The sequence below is a fragment of the Equus quagga genome, chromosome 8, assembly GCF_021613505.1.
Source record: "Equus quagga isolate Etosha38 chromosome 8, UCLA_HA_Equagga_1.0, whole genome shotgun sequence".
Taxonomy (NCBI): Eukaryota; Metazoa; Chordata; class Mammalia; order Perissodactyla; family Equidae; genus Equus; species Equus quagga.
Window position 1 is genome coordinate 108246991 of NC_060274.1, and position 16223 is coordinate 108263213.

Here is a 16223-nt window from a genome sequence, read left to right on the forward strand (position 1 = left end):
CTGGCTGTCCCCTGGAGGACTGACCCAGGTTGAGATGAAGGGCCTGGGGCAGAGGGCCACCCCTCTGGGCCACCTATTTGGAGAGGTCTGGGATGTTGGTGGGGTGCTTGAAAGACCCAAGGGTGGAGGTGGGGTGTGTTAAGGGACAGGGACGTGGGGCTCAGGGACGGGGGATCGGTCCTCAGATTCCTAAAGATCTAATGGGAGAGGGAGGTAGACACTACGTTTTAGAAGACTGCCCTAGGACCACTGGGAGGCCAGTTTCAGCTCAGCCTGATCTCAAAGATGTTCTCCAAATTAGGACCTTAAAACAGTGAGCACTGACTCACAGGAATGCTCCTCACCCAGCAGGCAGGCAGAACCACATGCAAATCCAGGAACCTTCATTCCAGGCAGGTCCTGGGGCAAAGCTAGCCCTGCTCCCTCCCCACCTCCAGCCCTGACCTTGCTCAGGGTCTCCCTCCTGAACTCCTGCATCAGTCTCTTAGCCTCCCTTGCCCCAGCCAGCTCAGTCCGAATCCATCCCCCTCTCCCCGACTGCTGTAGCCAGAGGGGACACATTAAAGGGATTATACCCGGCTCTGGTTCAGGGCCATTCTCTGGCTCTGTCCTGCTCCAGGCTAAAGTTTACTCTTCCTAACAAGGACTTTAGGTTCAGGCACCAGCCTCCCCACCCATTCATCCAAGAAGCCCCCCATATTGGGCAGCGCGCCCACTGTCCATCGCACCTCCACCTCCGACCCCTCTTCACAGCCTCTAGTTTTCTGGGCACCCATGCTGCAGTCTGGGCCTCTACCCAGGCACACTCTTGCCTTTCCACCCTCATCTTCCTGGACCCCTCCCTGCCCCTCCGGGATCAGACCCCAGCTCCCATACTGCCCTGGGGCACATCTCTGGCTGCATTTACCACCCCGATCTGTGACCATGTATCTGTGAGTCAGCCTCCCCCACCAGACTGAGCTCCCTGACCCTGGGAGGTCGGATACCGACAGGTGTGACCAATGAATAAACGAATGAACAACTGAGTGGCCAGAGCAGCAAAGAAGTATTTCACTCAACTGATCCCCCAACTCTAGTCCTGTCCCCGGACATTTCAGCACGAGGTGGTGGGTCTGCTCCAAGCCCCCCTCCTCTCCTCTTCACTCAGCAGCCTATCTGCCTTGCTCCTCTTTTTTTCTTTCCCTTCTTCCTCACTCCGAATCCTGCCCCTTCAAGACCCCTCCAGGGCCTCTCTTTCTGTATGCCGCCCTCCCTGTGATATTTTTCAGCCTCCCCTCAGTCCTGCAGGGAGCTCCTAGAGGACAAAAGCCATATTTTATCAATCTTGTATCCTCAGCCTCTAATTGTGGCCACATTTGATAAACACTGGTTGAACGAAGGAGTGAGTGATGAATGTGGCACTGTCCCAGTTCCTTGCTTTACCTGACAAACCCATTGAAGGCGAGATCCGTTCTCTTAAGGACCAACCATTCGTGGCGACTGAGGGTCAGTTCCATGCCAGGCACTAAGGCAGGTGCTTCTATGCACACCCTTCCTTACTCTCTGCCTTCCCTCCAAGCTCGCCCCCAGATGTGGGTGTTTTCCTGGATGGTTTGCCGCCCTCCACCCGTGTGTTGCTGTGTTTACAGATGTCCAGCCAGCTGCTTTCCCCCAACCACAGTATGGTCCTGGGTGCTGAGCATTTATGGGTTCTATCTGACTTAGTCCTACAACCCCATTGAGGAGGGGTTACTATTATCTGGAGAAACCAAGGCCCTGAGAATTTTGGTAATGAATCCAAAATTATACCTCTAGGAGCAGGGCAGAGATTCAAACCAGGTGTGCCCCATCCCAGGTCTACTGTACAAATAACCACTAGACCAGCCCCTCTGGCGGTCTCAAGCACTCTAAAGTGGCAAATCACATGCCAGACACCAGGGTGCCTGTTAAAATGGAGGAGGACAGGGCAGCCCTTTCCCCTTTGACCGGCTCATCTCAGAGTTCACGCTCTCTGCTTGTCCACCTGGCTGTACAGGCCAGAAACCTGGAAGTCACTTCAGTCTCTTTCTCACTACCCAGACACATCCAGCCCAAAAACTGGTTTTGTCCATTCTGTCTCTAAATATCTCTTGACTCCATCTACTTCTCCACAGTCCCCATCACCACTAACTGAGCACTAGCCACCATCATCTCTAAGCGCAACATTTCTCCTCCCCACCCCGCCCCCTTCCGTCTTGCCTCTGCAGACAGCACAGTGCTCTCTAAAACATAAATCTGGGGGCTGGCCTGGTGGCACAGCAGTTAAGTGCACACATTCTGCTTCGGCAGCCTGGGGTTCAGGGGTTCAGATGCCAGGTGCAGCCATGGCACCGCTTAGCAAGCCATGCTGTGGTAGCCATCCCACAAATAAAAAGTAGAGGAAGATGGGCACAGATGTTAGCTCAGGGCCAGTCTTCCTCAGCAAAAAGAGGAGGATTGGCAGCAGATGTTAGCTCAGGGCTAATCTTTCTCAAAAAAAAACAAAAACATAAATCTTGAGATAGCATTCTCTCTCTTAAAATCCTTCAGCGGCTTCAGGACAACTTGGTCCGCAGGATAACTTCCTTGGGTTCTTTAATTTTTCTTGAAGGCACTTATGCTCTCTAGTCACTAAGCCTTTTTGCACATGCTGTTACTCTTGCCCAGAACACTCTCTCGTCCTCATTTCCATCCCCCCATCCTGCTGGCAACCTTCTTTGAGTGCCCCTTCGCCCCCTGGGTTAGTTACTCCTGATGCCTGCTTTCGCGTACTTCTCACATTTTAGCAATTCACACACCGCTTTGTAATTGCCTGTTCACTTGAAGCTCTACTTCACTAGACAGTATCATCGCTAACTTGTTCATCCTTTTATTAACTGAATAAGTATGTACTGACTGTAAACTATGTGCCATAGTTACCTACATACATACAGGATATAGATCTTGCCGTCAAGAACAGGAGTCGTGTCTTTTCTTTGCCGACTCGGCATCTCCCAGCAGTAGACTTCAAGCCGTTCCTTGAACGAGCGATCCTACGACCCTGGACAAGTACGCGGGGCCGCGCAGGCTTCTGGGAATTGTAGTCCCCGAGTTCAGGCCTCTCTTTATGGCGCAGGCGTATTTAGATCCAGGCGGTTTTGCGATTAATGCGCATGTCCCGGGAGGCGGAGTGGTGGAACTGCGCATGTCTAAAGGGCGGGAGGTGAGGCCGAAAAGGCGGCGCGCTGCGGAGGCGGAGCTTCGGTGACTTCAGGTGGTCTCGGCTGAGCTCCGCCTGGCTGCGAGGATGGCAGGGAGGGGGAAGCTAATTGCGGTGATCGGAGACGAGGACACGGTGACTGGCTTCCTGCTGGGCGGCATAGGGGAGCTTAACAAGAACCGCCACCCTAATTTCCTGGTGGTGGAGAAAGATACACCCATCAATGAGATCGAAGACACTTTCCGGTACGGTAGCCCGCAAGGCCTGAGCGAGACCCTCTGCTGTGGGGGCGCGGGAGGAAGGCGGGGGCGGCGCGGGGGCGGCGCGGGGACCGGGCGGGCGGGCGGGCCTGCGCTGGGTTTACCGACCTTGACGGAGGGTTCAGATCCCAACCTCGAGGGTCAGAGAAGTCGGTCCGCCCGCCGCTCCGGAGCAGAGGTCTCCGCGCCCCAAGTTCCCTTTTTGGGGCTCGGCAGGGCCGAGGCTGCGTCGGGTCCACGAGTTCCCCCTCACATGACGGTGTGTCAGGAGAGAAGAGGAACAGAGCTCGTGATGGGCGCCGCCCCCCGACTCCGCCTGCCCGCGGTAGCGGGGCGTCCAGAGCACCCAGCCTCCGGAGAGGATCAGTCTCGGCGCCTCTTTAGGGGTTCTCCCAGTTCATCCATAGAGCAGGCTCCCGGCACTGCAAACACTCGACTCTTTGCGAGTTGATCCCTAAAGGAACAAAACATCCACTGAATACCTAGGCGGTGGTCCCGGGCTTTCTCGTATTTGCATCTCCCTTAGAGGCTCACAATCGACCTGTAAGGTATGGGTTATTATTCCCACTTACAGGTGAGAAAACTAAAGCTCAGAGAGGTTAAGGCACATACCAAAGTCACACCATTTGGAAGAGGCAGGTTGGGGATTTGAACCCAGTGCCAACCGTTCCTGCCTCTCTTGAGCCAGGTCCACACTCTGCTTGTCCAGCTCTCCTGTCTGCCTTGGAATTTCCCATTGTCTTGAGCACAGTGGGCGGAATACCAGGACTCTGTCCTGCCTTCTGCTAAGACCTTGCACTTGAAGTCCTCATTTTCTGCCCTGGATCAAGACTGATAGCTTTAAGGTGTGGGTGCAGGCATGTCCTTCAATCCAGGAGGCGTCCTGGTGACTAGCATTGATGATGCCAGCCTACTAACTCTTTTCCTCACCCCTTCTCTGGGGCCTTTCTTGCCAAGTCTCAGGAACAAACCACTCTGACCTGTTTCCCTCTAAACAGTCGGGCCCTGAGCTGCTGGCTGAGACTGGTTCCTGCTGCCTGGGGTATGAGAGGCCCTGACCCGGGAGGCTGATCTCTAAGCAGTCTGGTAAAATGACCCAAGTTGTAATGGGAGAAGGACAAGTTTTACTCCAAGAACTTGCCATGTTTCCAACCAAAAGGGACCTCAGAGATCATCAAGTTGAACCTCCCCCAGTGCCTGGCACGAGTGGATTCTCAGTAAATAGTTTTTAATGAATAAATAAATTAATGAATGGGTGATCACAAGAAAGGAAGATCCCAGTGCCAGGTTCTCTCTGTCCGGGAAGTGTGACGCCTTCGTTACTGATTTGCCTCTTCCTTTGCTGTTTTATGGGCTCGTGCCAGGCTTCCCCTCTGCACCTCATCAGCGTAGACCTTGAGGCCTTTAGTGGTCTCATTAGCCCTCTTTTAAAAAAAAATAATTTAATTTGCTTTCCTTTGAGAAGTTAATGTGTTCATGTGGTTTGCAAATTAGTATTTGCAAGGTATACACATTGAGAAGTCTCACTCCCACCCCTGTCCTCTTCTACCTCATTACCTCCCACCTCCACCCCTACAGATAACCACTTTGTTTCTTTCTTTATGCAAAAATAAAGGGACAGACGTATATATTCTTATCCTCTCCCATTCCTACCCAAAGGCAGCATACACAATGCACTGGCATGCACCCTAATCTTCATCACCAGTCCCCTTCCAAGCAGGGTACGTAGACGCCAACCCTGACAGCCATGGCCCTTAGCTTTTGAAGGAAATTGATTCTGGATAGAATGGAGGGAGTTTAGTGTAGTCACCTTTTCCCCTGTCCTCTGTGCTCTCGGGGTCAAGCCCATTCTCCTCTGCAACCCAGCCCACCAGCTTGGAATGGGCTGCCCTGGACTCCCTTCTCATCTCTCCCAACAGGCAGTTTCTAAACCGGGATGACATTGGCATCATCCTTATCAACCAGTACATCGCAGAGATGGTGCGGCACGCGCTCGATGCCCACCAGCGCTCCATTCCGGCCGTTCTGGAGATCCCATCCAAGGAGCACCCCTATGACGCCACCAAGGACTCCATCCTGCGCAGGGCCAAGGGCATGTTCACGGCCGAAGACCTGCGTTAGGGGACTCCCCACAGCCCCTCCCTCCATTCCGGCCTCTCCCCAGGCTTGCCATCAGCCCTTCTGTAGTTTTGAGCCTCTGATTTCCAATTCCCTGCCCCTTCCCACTCCATTGAGAGGCTAGGTGAGGTGCTTCTAGGTTGCCGGGGCTCTGCCATTAAAATCAAGGCTGGTTAGGGAACAGGAAGCCTGAGTGTCTTCTCTCTCCACTACCTCTTCCCTGTGCTGTTACATAGTGTCATTGTTGATGTTAAATTAAAGAAATGTTCTTCTCTCCAAACTGAGGCTGGGTGCTAGAACGGACACTTGTGGGGTGAGGCTGTTGGGGGGATTAGATTGGCAGGGCTTGAAAAGGTTCGGCCAAAGACCCGGGCGTAGACGAGGTGTACCGGGAAGATTGTGCCAGAAGGCCATAACTCAAGGACTGGTGCTCTGAATCAAAGAAGACCAGCTCTGGTGGGGAGGAACAGGAGGAGGCTGGTGCCCAGGCTCCTGGCTCCCCCACTTCAGTCTGTATTGGGCTGGGAGAGGACCTCACCCCAAGGGATGGAAGCAGAAAGCACAGGAAAGCTGGAAGTCTGTGATACTAGACCAGGCCTGGATCCTGCAAGAGGTTTGGGGATCAAGGCTCTTAGCCAATGGGCCCTGGCCTGAGGCTGCCTCAGGAAGCAAGGCATGTGAGGTCTGCTGAGGGCATGGCAAGTAGAACCCTGGCCCTGTGTGAGGTGAGGCTTGGTTGCCTGGTGACTCTCCCTGGGCAGCTACGTGCTGTCAGAAGGACTCTGCTTGCTGTGCTCACCCCTCAGCGGCAGCCACCCTGGTACTCTTTCTTCCCTTGCCACCATGTCACGTCAACTCAACATGGATACGCTGCGGCAGAACTTCTGGAAGGAGGAATATCTGAGGGAGAAAATGGTGCGCTGTGAATGGCACCGCAAGTATGGGTCGATGGCGAAGGCCAAGCAGAAGGCTAAGGCTGCAGCCCACCTGCCCCTTAAACTGCCCACTCTGCACCCCACAGCCCCACTCTCACCCCCACCTGCCCCCAAAGCAGTCCCTTCCAGGGCCACCAGCCCTGCCCTGGAGGCTCCTATTCAGTCAGAAATGTACCCAGTACTGCCTGCCACCCGGGCCCTGCTGTATGAAGGCATCTCCCACGACTTCCAGGGGCGCTACCGCTACCTCAACACCCGAAAACTGGATATACCAGAGATGCGCTACCTCTTCCCCATCACCACCAACTTCACATATGGCTGGCAGCTGGGTGAGCCCCAACCTCCCAGAAATGATTCATCTCATGAACACGGAGCACCTGCCACGAGCCAGGCAGTGCTGTTGGCACTAGGCACACAGATACGTGGACATTCCTTTCTGAGGGCGTCCATCCTAGTAGGGGTCCAGGCCATAAACAAGAGCAAGGAAATGTCTGAGAGGGACAAGCTCGGTCATGAGACTAGGGAGTGATGGGGGAGGGGAGGGGTGTGTGCTGCTGTAGGCTGGATTGTCAGCAAGGCCTCTGCAGACCTAAAGGCTGAGAGCTAAATGACAAGGAGGAGGAGTTTGGGTTTTACTCTAAGTGCAAGGGGAAGCCAGTGGAGGGTTTTAAGCAGCTAAGTGACACTGATGTACTTAAAAAAAAATAAAATAAACCCTGACTGTTCTGTGGGTAAGGGCTTTTTCAGGGGAAAGAGTAGCAGGTGAGTGGGCATCCATTTTGAGTTATCCTGGCAAGAGATGACAGTGGCTTGGGCTAGGGTGATTAGCAGTAGACCTGAAATAGATTCAGGATATGTTTTGGAGGAAGAATCTATGGAACTCACTGATGGATTGAATGAGAGAAGGGGGAAAGAACGCAATGGCAATGCCCAGGTGTTTGGCTGAAGTGGCCCGGACAGGGAAGACGTGGGAGAGGGGCAGGGCTGGAGGCTTGTGCTGGGGGTGTCAGTGAGGCGACTGTGTTTGGAAGTCTGGCCCTCTGGAGCAAGGTCAGAGCTGAAGATGCAGATTTGGGGTCATCGGAATATAGGTGCTCTTTAAAGCTGGGAGACTGGGCAGGCTCACCCAGGGAGTTCGAGAAGCTGGGATCTGACAGGAGGAGAGGCAGGGGGCACAGAGAGGGATAGCGAGATGTTGGCAGGAAGGCCATCCATCTGGACTGAGTCTGCTTTTTCTGTGAGGCTGAGTCAAGGTCATCAGCTGGGAGAGAGAGGAAGAGTTAGGTGTGGGAAAAGGACTATGCCAGGGAGTGCTGCAGGATTTCTGAGTGATGCTGAGTGTCGCTTTGCTGTCTGTGGTCATGAATTTCAAGTGAGACTACACAGTCATGTGTCTTTCTCCAGCTGCTGGAGTGCCTGCGCAGCAAAGGTGGATGGTTGGGGATAAACACAGTTGAGATTTTGCCTAAAAAGTCCCCCCCGCTTTCCCCAGGGCCCTAAAGGGGGAGTAAAGGGAGCAATTTCCCAACAAAGGCAGGAGGCAAGCCCCAGAAGGGGAGCAGGAAGTAGACGCAGCCCCATTTCTCCCAGAGAAGTCTAACTCCGCACCTGTGACAAGCAGGCCAGGTGTCCTACTCCCCCTCCCTCCGTGGAGGATCCTGAGGCCAGGGGTAATGATGCTGACCCACATTCTGCCGTCACTACTGACCCCGGGCACCCAGCCAGCTCCCTCTTTTCTCATAGCCCTACTCCTCAGAAGTACTTTTTATTTCTTTACATGTACAAAGTATACAACATGGGCAGATTCCTAGGGCTATGCAGGCAGGGCTCCCTTTCCCAGGAACCCATTCCTGGCCTCTGACATCTTTTCCCAGGGCCCCCAGTGAAGCAAGAAATGGTCTCCTGCAAGACGTGCCGCATTGAATCCTTCTTCCGCAAGAACGGGGCCTTCGCACTGCTTGACCCCCGGGACCTAGCCCTCTGACCTTGGGCCAGACAGTGGGCTTAGGGGAGGGAAGAGGAAATACGACGCCTCCTGGTGGGGCGAAGCTGCTGTCTGTGTGTCTGTGTGTCTGTGTGTCTGCGGCTCTCCCAGGCCCTGAGGCTGCATTATGGGCCTTTCTGAAACCACCACCCACGGCACTTGCTGACCTGCAGGTTTCCTTTTGCTATTTCCTTAACCGCCATCTCTTTAATCATCCCCTTGAGGATTCAGCAATGGCTAGAGGGGGCGGGGAAGGGTGAGCGCGACTCTCCAGGGGCAGGCTCCTCAGCGCCAGGGGACCACAGTAGCTGCTGGAAGTTCTGGGTGTTCCTGGGGAGAAAGTAGCCTGTCATCCCAGACGCCAAAGAAAGAGGACCACCACCGCCCCACAAGCCCCTCGGCCCACCCCCTCACCTGGCCCTGAGGGCCCGCAGTCGCCCGGTCCTCTCCCGGTGCACCTGTTCCAGCTGCTCCCGAAGGGCGCGCCGCTGCCCCGCTGCGTCCTCCTGGGGCGGTGCCGGGCGCTGAGCGCCCTCACCTCCCAGCCCCCCGGCTCGCTGGAGCCACTAAGGGGCGGCACCCGGGCAGACCCGCCCCTCCTGCGCTCCTTAGGTGTCGTAGCAGGTGCGCGGGGCACCCACTTCAAAGGGACCCGGGTCGCTCCCAGCTCGGCCCCGCCCCCGCCGGGGCAAGCTGGTTGTGGCCCCAGCGCCTTCCCCCGGGAGGTCTTGCCTGCGGCAGGAGCGGAGCCGGGCTGGGTGGAGGCCCCAGCGGGTGAACCCGGCAGTGGCGGTTCCTGGCGATGCGGAGGCGCTCCAGGACCTGAGGGAGGCGGCGGTCAGTGGCCGGCCCGTCGCCCGCCCCTCGGCGCCCCGGCTTCCAGCGGGCCCGCCCGGCCCGGGGACGCACCCGGAGCTGCTGCTGCTCGCGGTCCTGCCGTCGCCGGCGCCGGGCCTCGCGGTGCAGCTCCAGCAGGCGCTGCAGAGCAGTCTCCTGCTGCGCGGCGCTCACGCTCGCCGCCGCCTGCTCCCTGCCCGGGGGCGCGGGCCACGCAGCCTTCGAGGCCTTGGGGGCCTCTTCGCCGCTCCTCCGCTCCCCAGGGGCGCCCGACAGCCCCGCGCAGCCACCCGCCGGCAGCCCCCTCGCCTCGCCCAGCTCCTGCGCCGCCGGGCCGCGGCCTCCTCCCGGGTGCTGCAACCCGTGCGGATCGCGCTCCGGCTGATCAGGGCCCCCGGGGCCGGGGGCCGCTAGCATCACGGCTCCTGGGCCTGGGGGCAGCGGCCGGGCCGGGGGCCTCAGGGATGGAAGGGGAGCCCGCGCCCCGTCCCTGGCGGCCCTCTGCTCTCCCGCGGCCGGTGCCGACTCTGGTCTCTGGCCGTTGGTCTTACGCTGCATCAGCTGGGCGCTCCTTCCCCGGGAGCCTGGCCTCTCCCTTTCCCCAGGCTTTGGCATCTGTTCCCCCAGGGACCTGCAGAAGTCCCCCGGAACTCCCAGGGAGTCGCCTTCCTCCCGGGGTTGTGTGGATGCCTTTCTCTGAGCCCCCTCCCAGCCTTGTGAGATAAGGCCTCCGTCCTCGGCAGACTTAAGGATCTTTGCTTCCCGGCCCTGAGGAGTCTCCTTAGTCGGCTCCACAAGGGCCCCGTTTCTCTGGCACTTAGGGTGATTTCCTCTTTGACCTTGAGAAGCCTCTTTGTTCTCACCCTGGGGGGCCTCCCACCTCTGACCCTCTGAGACCTCCTCCCTCAGAACCTGAGACAGCTCCCCACTCTGACCCTGGTGTGTCTTCTCTCTCTGACTCCGAGGAACTTCTTTGTTCTCCCCCGGGGGCGCTTCCCCTTTCTGACTCTGGGGGGTCTCTTCTTTCTGTTCCTGAGGGTCCTCCTCTCTCTCACTCTGAGGAATCTCAATCCTCAGCAGTTTCTGAAGTTCTGCTCTCTCCTGGCCCAGACTCCAGCCTAGCCCCTCAGGAGGATCTTGGGGTTCGGGCAGGCTCTGAGAGGGCAGGCCTGAGGGCCCTGGGGCTCCCTGAGTGAGCTTTCTCCCCCTTTGGCTCCTGGATGGCGGTTGACAGGGCCTCTGGGTGGTAGGCTCAGCTTGGCCCCTCTCTTCCCTTCGGGCCAGGTCCTGGGAAGGAAGAACATGTTGTCTCAGGCTCGTCAGGGAAACCTCATTCTGGGTCCACTGCCCCAGGGGAGCCTGGAGACCCCAGGGGCTGCCTCAGTGGGCCTCACTTCCATTACAGACCTTGCCTGATTCCTGAATTTGTTAACCCATGTTCTGTAGTGTAAAAGGTGCTTCAGTGATGGTCCCTTCTTCCACTTGGCTACAGGAGGTGGCCCCACCTCACCCCAGCAGCCTCCTCCCAGGCAGACCCCACCTCTGCCATCCCCAATCTGAGAGGGTTCTTGCTTAGGATGCTTCAACACTGTCACCTTGAACTCTGAGCTTCCTGGTTCCTCAGAGCTGCTGGTGATGGTGGGGTTCAGCTCTTGTAAGCAACCTGAGGGAGAAAGACGGATGTTGGGAGCCCTCTGCTCACATCCCAGCCCCTCACACACATCGCACCTGAACTGGAACCAAGAAGGAAGCCTAGGGAGTCCCAAGCACATAAGGGGAGGGGGTGCCCTGAGGGCTGGTATTGAACTTCAAGGCTGTCGTGGTTCCTCATTCCACATTTATTTACATAGCCTGCCGTGTGCCTGCTTGTCAGGTTTGCCTCCCGACAGCTGACCCCATCTTCCTCATCCTCCCAGCCCAGGCAGACCACCTCAGAGAAACCTGCATACCCTCTTCCTCAAAACCACCAGGGGATGCCTGGGAGCAGGAAGGGACTGTTTGCCGGGCTCCTCAGTCCCTCATAAAGACACCCCACTTTGTTCTGGTAGGCCCGGCCAGCCCATTGTATGTACCTTACTTTACTATTATTCAGGAAAATTCTCTTTAGCTCTTTCTTAGTGACAGCAAAATCAAATGAAATTCAAGAAGTGAAATTTTAGGCCAGAGCCTGGCCTAAAAACTGCAAGTCTTCATAATTAACAAAAGGAATCTAAAAAAAGAGATGAAATGTCGCTGCTCCCTTGCAGCTGTGGAGGAAGGAGAGTCATTCTGCATCCATAAAACTAGTTAAAAGAACTTGATTTCATAAGGTCTTAAATTGAGAACTTTCATGAGAATATTCCATCTTTATGCAATATGAACGCGTGAATATTCATAACAGTAACCAAATGGGAATGTTCTCTGTGAAAATAAATGTCTTTTGAAGAGTTTCTGAACAAAGGGGTCTAATAAGACTCCCAAGCCTTTAGAAATTATTGCCATGAACTCTGAAAATAGCCTCCATCTCCCTCCCCCCATAATTCCAATCTGTTGTCTTACTAGATAATTTATTTCTCCAGAAATAATGTTGTGATTGATATCTCTGTATTGCCAAGAGATAATATATGTGTAAAAATTTCTCTGTCAATCAGAAAATAATCATTGGCACTTTCCTCTTCTCTCACATGCATGATGGAACAATTAAAAGCTTATAGCTTTGCTAGGTTTGTTATTTAACAAATCATTTGAGAGTCTGTTTCATTTAAATTAACAGACCCCAGGCTTTCAGCATCCCTCCCCCGTGAATCCTAACGGCCTCTTTGTTGTCACGCTCTCTCACTAGGCTGTGATCTCCTCCTAGAGCAGGACCAGGTGGTGGGGCCAGGTCTCTCTTGTGCTCTGCATATCCCCAATGCCTGGCATAACGGTGGCAAATAGGCAGCATGGAGCTGCTATTCCATTCCCTCCTCTGTGGGCAGCCATGGACAGCCGTTCCCAGCACACTCTCCTCTGAGCCCCAGCTTAGCTTCAGAATCCTCCTGGACACAGTGCCTGAGCCAGCTAGGACCACTCGGGTGGAATTGGCATATAAAATAAAACCTACTTGTCATCCCTGGATGCCCCTAGCACCCAATGAAAAGGTAGGAGATGAAGAATGAGCGAGGAGTGGACTGGAACCCTGGGACGTCCCCATCTCCCCACAGTGGGGTCTGGCCACCCCAGCCCAGGGGCTCCTGCTCTCCTGGCTGCTGACCCCTCCTGTCAACATACCAGGTGTGGGGTCTGCAGGCATGCCAGGGCTCTCCCACCCTGGATCTCTGTCACTCCCAGCTTCACCCAGATCCAGGGCTGATGAGGGGTCCACCGCCTGCCCCCTGCAGGAGTGCAAAGGCTGCCTCAGATGCACCTCTTGCGTCTGGGCTCTGAAAGTGGGGGCAGTCTGTCTGCCAGTCTCCCCACCCCCAACAGGCTGCTGAGCCTTCCCACCCCAACACCCAAAGTCAGTCCAGGGCAGCCTCCCCCAACTCTTGCACCACTGCATCCCAGGAAGTGGAACTCTGGGGTTCCCCTTTCCAGGAGCTGTGGGGCAACCACGTGAGTGCAACAGAGTGAGAACCCCAGGAGGAGCCTGGGGCACGAAGAGGGGGCACTGGGCAGGACTGGGGAAGGAGACAGGGAAAAGGGTCCAGTGTGTGGTCACTTTGTGTGGCAACACGGAGTGGACAGAATTCCCTGGGAGAAAGACTCACCCCTTCAGGAGCTCATGGTTCTGGCTCAGGGAGTCTCCAGCCTGGGGCGATGGGCACAGCCTGGAACTCTGGGAGGGTTGGGGGGTGCCCTAGTCCAACACAGGGCATCATCTCCCAATGTGATAGGCAGCCTCTAAGAGGGCCCCCAGTGCTCCCTCCTCCTGGCCTCCATGCCCTTGTGGGACTCCCCTTTTCCCCTCCAAGTGAAGGAGCTTAGAAACGGATCCCTCCTTCCCACTTAAGCCTTCAGATGAGACTGCAGTCCTGGCCAACAATGTTGGCCAGACACTTCCTTAGTGGTCATCAGCAACACCCCATCCTGCTACAGCTGAGGATGCCTGGGCACAGAGAGGGCTACTAACCTGCCCAAAGTGCCTCAGGCAGTTGGTGGCTGAGTCAGGACTGGGAGGCATGTTCCTATTCCCCAGTCACCACAGCACCCTCCTTCCTAGAGGAGTGGGCCCAGCCACCAGGCCTGGAGGGAGGGGCCTGTGGCTGCAGCTGCTCAGTGTATCATCTCAGGGGCACCCTGGGCATCAGTGCCTCTGCCCCCTGGGACCCTGCAGGCCTGCTTCTTCCCATGCTACAGCCATGCCTAAAGGCTGCTAGATATCACCACGCAGTTGACTCGGCCATAGAGTTAGTTGTGGAATGGTAACAGCAGCCTGCACAGAACGAGCAGGTCCCGTGGGCTGGGCACGGCGCTAAACCCTTTACATGTATGAGGTCACTGTCCTCCCAGCAGCCTTCTGAGACAAAGCTGTTATCTCCCCCATTTTGTAGCCGAGGAAACAGACTTACAGTCCACAGGGAATGTCAGAGCAGAGACTTGAACCCAGATCCATCTGTCTCCAAAGCCCTCCCTCCTTCCACTGCCCCCAGCAGTCCCATCACCCAAATGTCACACGACCCCCTACCCTCAGCCATGCCCCTGCTCACCCCTCTCGTCAGCCGCTCAGAGCCCCCACCTGTCCTACCACAGGGCTTACTGCACTGACTCCATGCATACGAGGCCTGGTCCCTCGGACCACAGAACTGGGCCCAAGGAGGCCAGAAGAGGCCAAGCCCTGCCCCGGTCAGCAGCTCCAAGTCCCACAGGAGCTGCAAAAAGATGGGGTGTCAGGGCGTGAGGGGACCCCCCACCCCCACCCCATCCTCTGTCATATTCCCTGGCCAGCCCCTACCTACCTGCTCCTGGGCCCACCGGCTCCGCTCCATCTCCAGGAGCATGGTGGGCAGCTCCAGGCCTGAGGGACAGGCCCGGCCCTCTTGCACCTGCAGAGGCAAGGTGGAGTCAGGCCCCACAGAGAGCCTGTCCTGCCGGAGACAGTGCCCTGCTGCCCTCACCTGCTGCAGTGCTGCCCGGAGCTGGCCCAGGCCTGCAGGGTGCTGGAAGAGATGCTGGTACAGAGCCAAGGCCTGCTTGGGGCTACAAGGCAGCCCTAGGCCCCCAGGTGTGGCTGCCTGCTCCATGGGGTGGGGGGCCAGGGCAGATGTCCCCTCCTCCTTTCCCTCTGCTGCTGGAGCCTGGAGAGAGGAGGACAGGAACTGGGGACAGGAGCTAGGAGGAGACAAAGGCTCCTGAGCTCAATAATGCAGGGCCCTGACATCTGAGCCGGGGCCTGGACCCCAGCCAAGTCTCACAGGGACTCTGCCCGACTCTGATGTGGGTTACTTAGCCACGGGGGTGGCACTGTGGGTCAAGGAGTGAGGGTGACCCTGATGGAGAGAGATGTGTGCATATGCTGGTTTGCAATCCCAAGTGAGGATGTGTTTTGCACATACCTATGTACCTACACTCATGAAGCTCCCAACTGTCTTATGCAGGCAGGTATAAAGACCAACATGGGCAGCAGCTACCAACAGTTTCTTCTCTGCCAGGATACAAAAGGCCACGTACACGTCATCCTTCCTCGAAGCAACCCCATGAAGGAGGTGCTCTCATTCTCATCCCCATTCTATAGATGAGGAAACTGGGCCCCCAAGAGTGAGTTGCCCTAACCAACATGTGGCAATGTCTCCCTCATCTGGAGACAGGTGGCCGAGAGAAACAGACTCTGGGAAACACGGTCCTCGAGTGTGAGCAGTAACAGGCAGGACCAGGGTGAGCCCTCCCCGAGTGCTGGCTCCAGGCTGTCCACGTGTGGAGTGCTGTCCATGGGTCACTCCACTTACTCCTCGAGACATGTGAGATACATCGGATGAGGACACAGTTTGCGTAAGTTATAACAGGGAGAGGGAACGTACACACGAGGCGGTCTGTAATCGTCACCACCTCTGCTGCCATGAGCTGCTCTGTAACCACTCCAGGAGAGAACAGAGACAACTCTCTTCTCTGTGCCCAGAGAACAGCCTCAGAGAAGGGGCGGAGCAAGCTGGCCGGTGGGCTCAACCCAGCCCAACGCTCTCCCTTCCCTCCCTGTTGAAATACTAGGGAACGGGCAATGAGAATCAAGGCCCCGCTGAACTTTTAGCTAAGGTCCCTAGAGCACCAAGCTCACACAGCAGGTAGGTGGTGAAAAGTGACCTTTCTTTTCAAAGAAATAGATTTTTTTCTATTTCAAAACCCATGTTCTTTCTCCTACAAGGATGTCTTCGAAAATTGCATGTGTGCCCCCTACCCACATGTCCATGGGGGGGGTGGGTGTGGCTGTGAGTGCACACAGGTGTATGTGCTTGTGTTTATCTGGGTTTCTGAGGGGTGTGTGGGCGTGTGTGTGTGTGCACGCATGCACACTTGCACATGTGTCCATATTTCATCGTGGTCTATTGTCTCTCCTGATCCCCAAACCCAGCCATGGGGTCCCTGTGTCACCAGCCCTTAGAGGGGCCTCGGAGGTACCTGAGCACTCAGGGGGCCCCAGACCAAGAGGAGAAGGGATGCCATGTGGGGACTGAGACCTTCCTCTGTGCTCCTCAGCCCCTGCAGGATTCCACATGGATCCACAGAGGGTCCCACAGAAGGACCCACAGGGTCATGCCTGCGACATGTGAGCATAGGGCTAGGACCAGGACACCTGGGTCCTCCTTCTGCCCACTGCAGGGTTTCCCAGGCAGCACCAGGGTGTGGCCGGTGGGGGCAGCCCAGGGATGCAGGCACAAAGAGTGAGCAAGGTCCAGGGCTGAGCCCCTACAGCTGCCACCACTGTGACTCTGGGGACACTG

At 56.4% G+C, this 16223-nt stretch overlaps 3 protein-coding genes across 3 annotated transcripts; 2 read left to right on the plus strand and 1 right to left on the minus strand.

Annotated features, from left to right (window-relative positions):
• The first annotated feature begins 3195 nt into the window (after nucleotides 1-3195).
• Nucleotides 3196-5858, plus strand: ATP6V1F (ATPase H+ transporting V1 subunit F). Its single transcript, XM_046670518.1, has 2 exons — nucleotides 3196-3441; nucleotides 5376-5858. The coding sequence occupies exons 1-2, from the start codon at nucleotides 3284-3286 to the stop codon at nucleotides 5575-5577; spliced, it is 360 nt and encodes a 119-aa protein (XP_046526474.1). The 5' UTR covers nucleotides 3196-3283; the 3' UTR covers nucleotides 5578-5858.
• Nucleotides 5859-5947: 89 nt separating this feature from the next.
• On the plus strand, nucleotides 5948-8493 carry ATP6V1FNB (ATP6V1F neighbor). The gene is made up of 2 exons (XM_046670517.1): nucleotides 5948-6838; nucleotides 8384-8493. The coding sequence occupies exons 1-2, from the start codon at nucleotides 6418-6420 to the stop codon at nucleotides 8491-8493; spliced, it is 531 nt and encodes a 176-aa protein (XP_046526473.1). The 5' UTR covers nucleotides 5948-6417.
• A 642-nt stretch (nucleotides 8494-9135) lies between these two features.
• On the minus strand, nucleotides 9136-14310 carry LOC124243335 (collagen alpha-1(II) chain-like). Its single transcript, XM_046668945.1, has 7 exons — nucleotides 14247-14310; nucleotides 14027-14159; nucleotides 13059-13147; nucleotides 12580-12683; nucleotides 10926-10993; nucleotides 9403-10617; nucleotides 9136-9315 (listed from the first exon to the last, which is right to left on the minus strand). Exons 2-7 carry the CDS (start codon nucleotides 14063-14065, stop codon nucleotides 9136-9138), a joined length of 1695 nt encoding a protein of 564 aa, XP_046524901.1. The 5' UTR covers nucleotides 14066-14159; nucleotides 14247-14310.
• Nucleotides 14311-16223: the final 1913 nt, after the last annotated feature.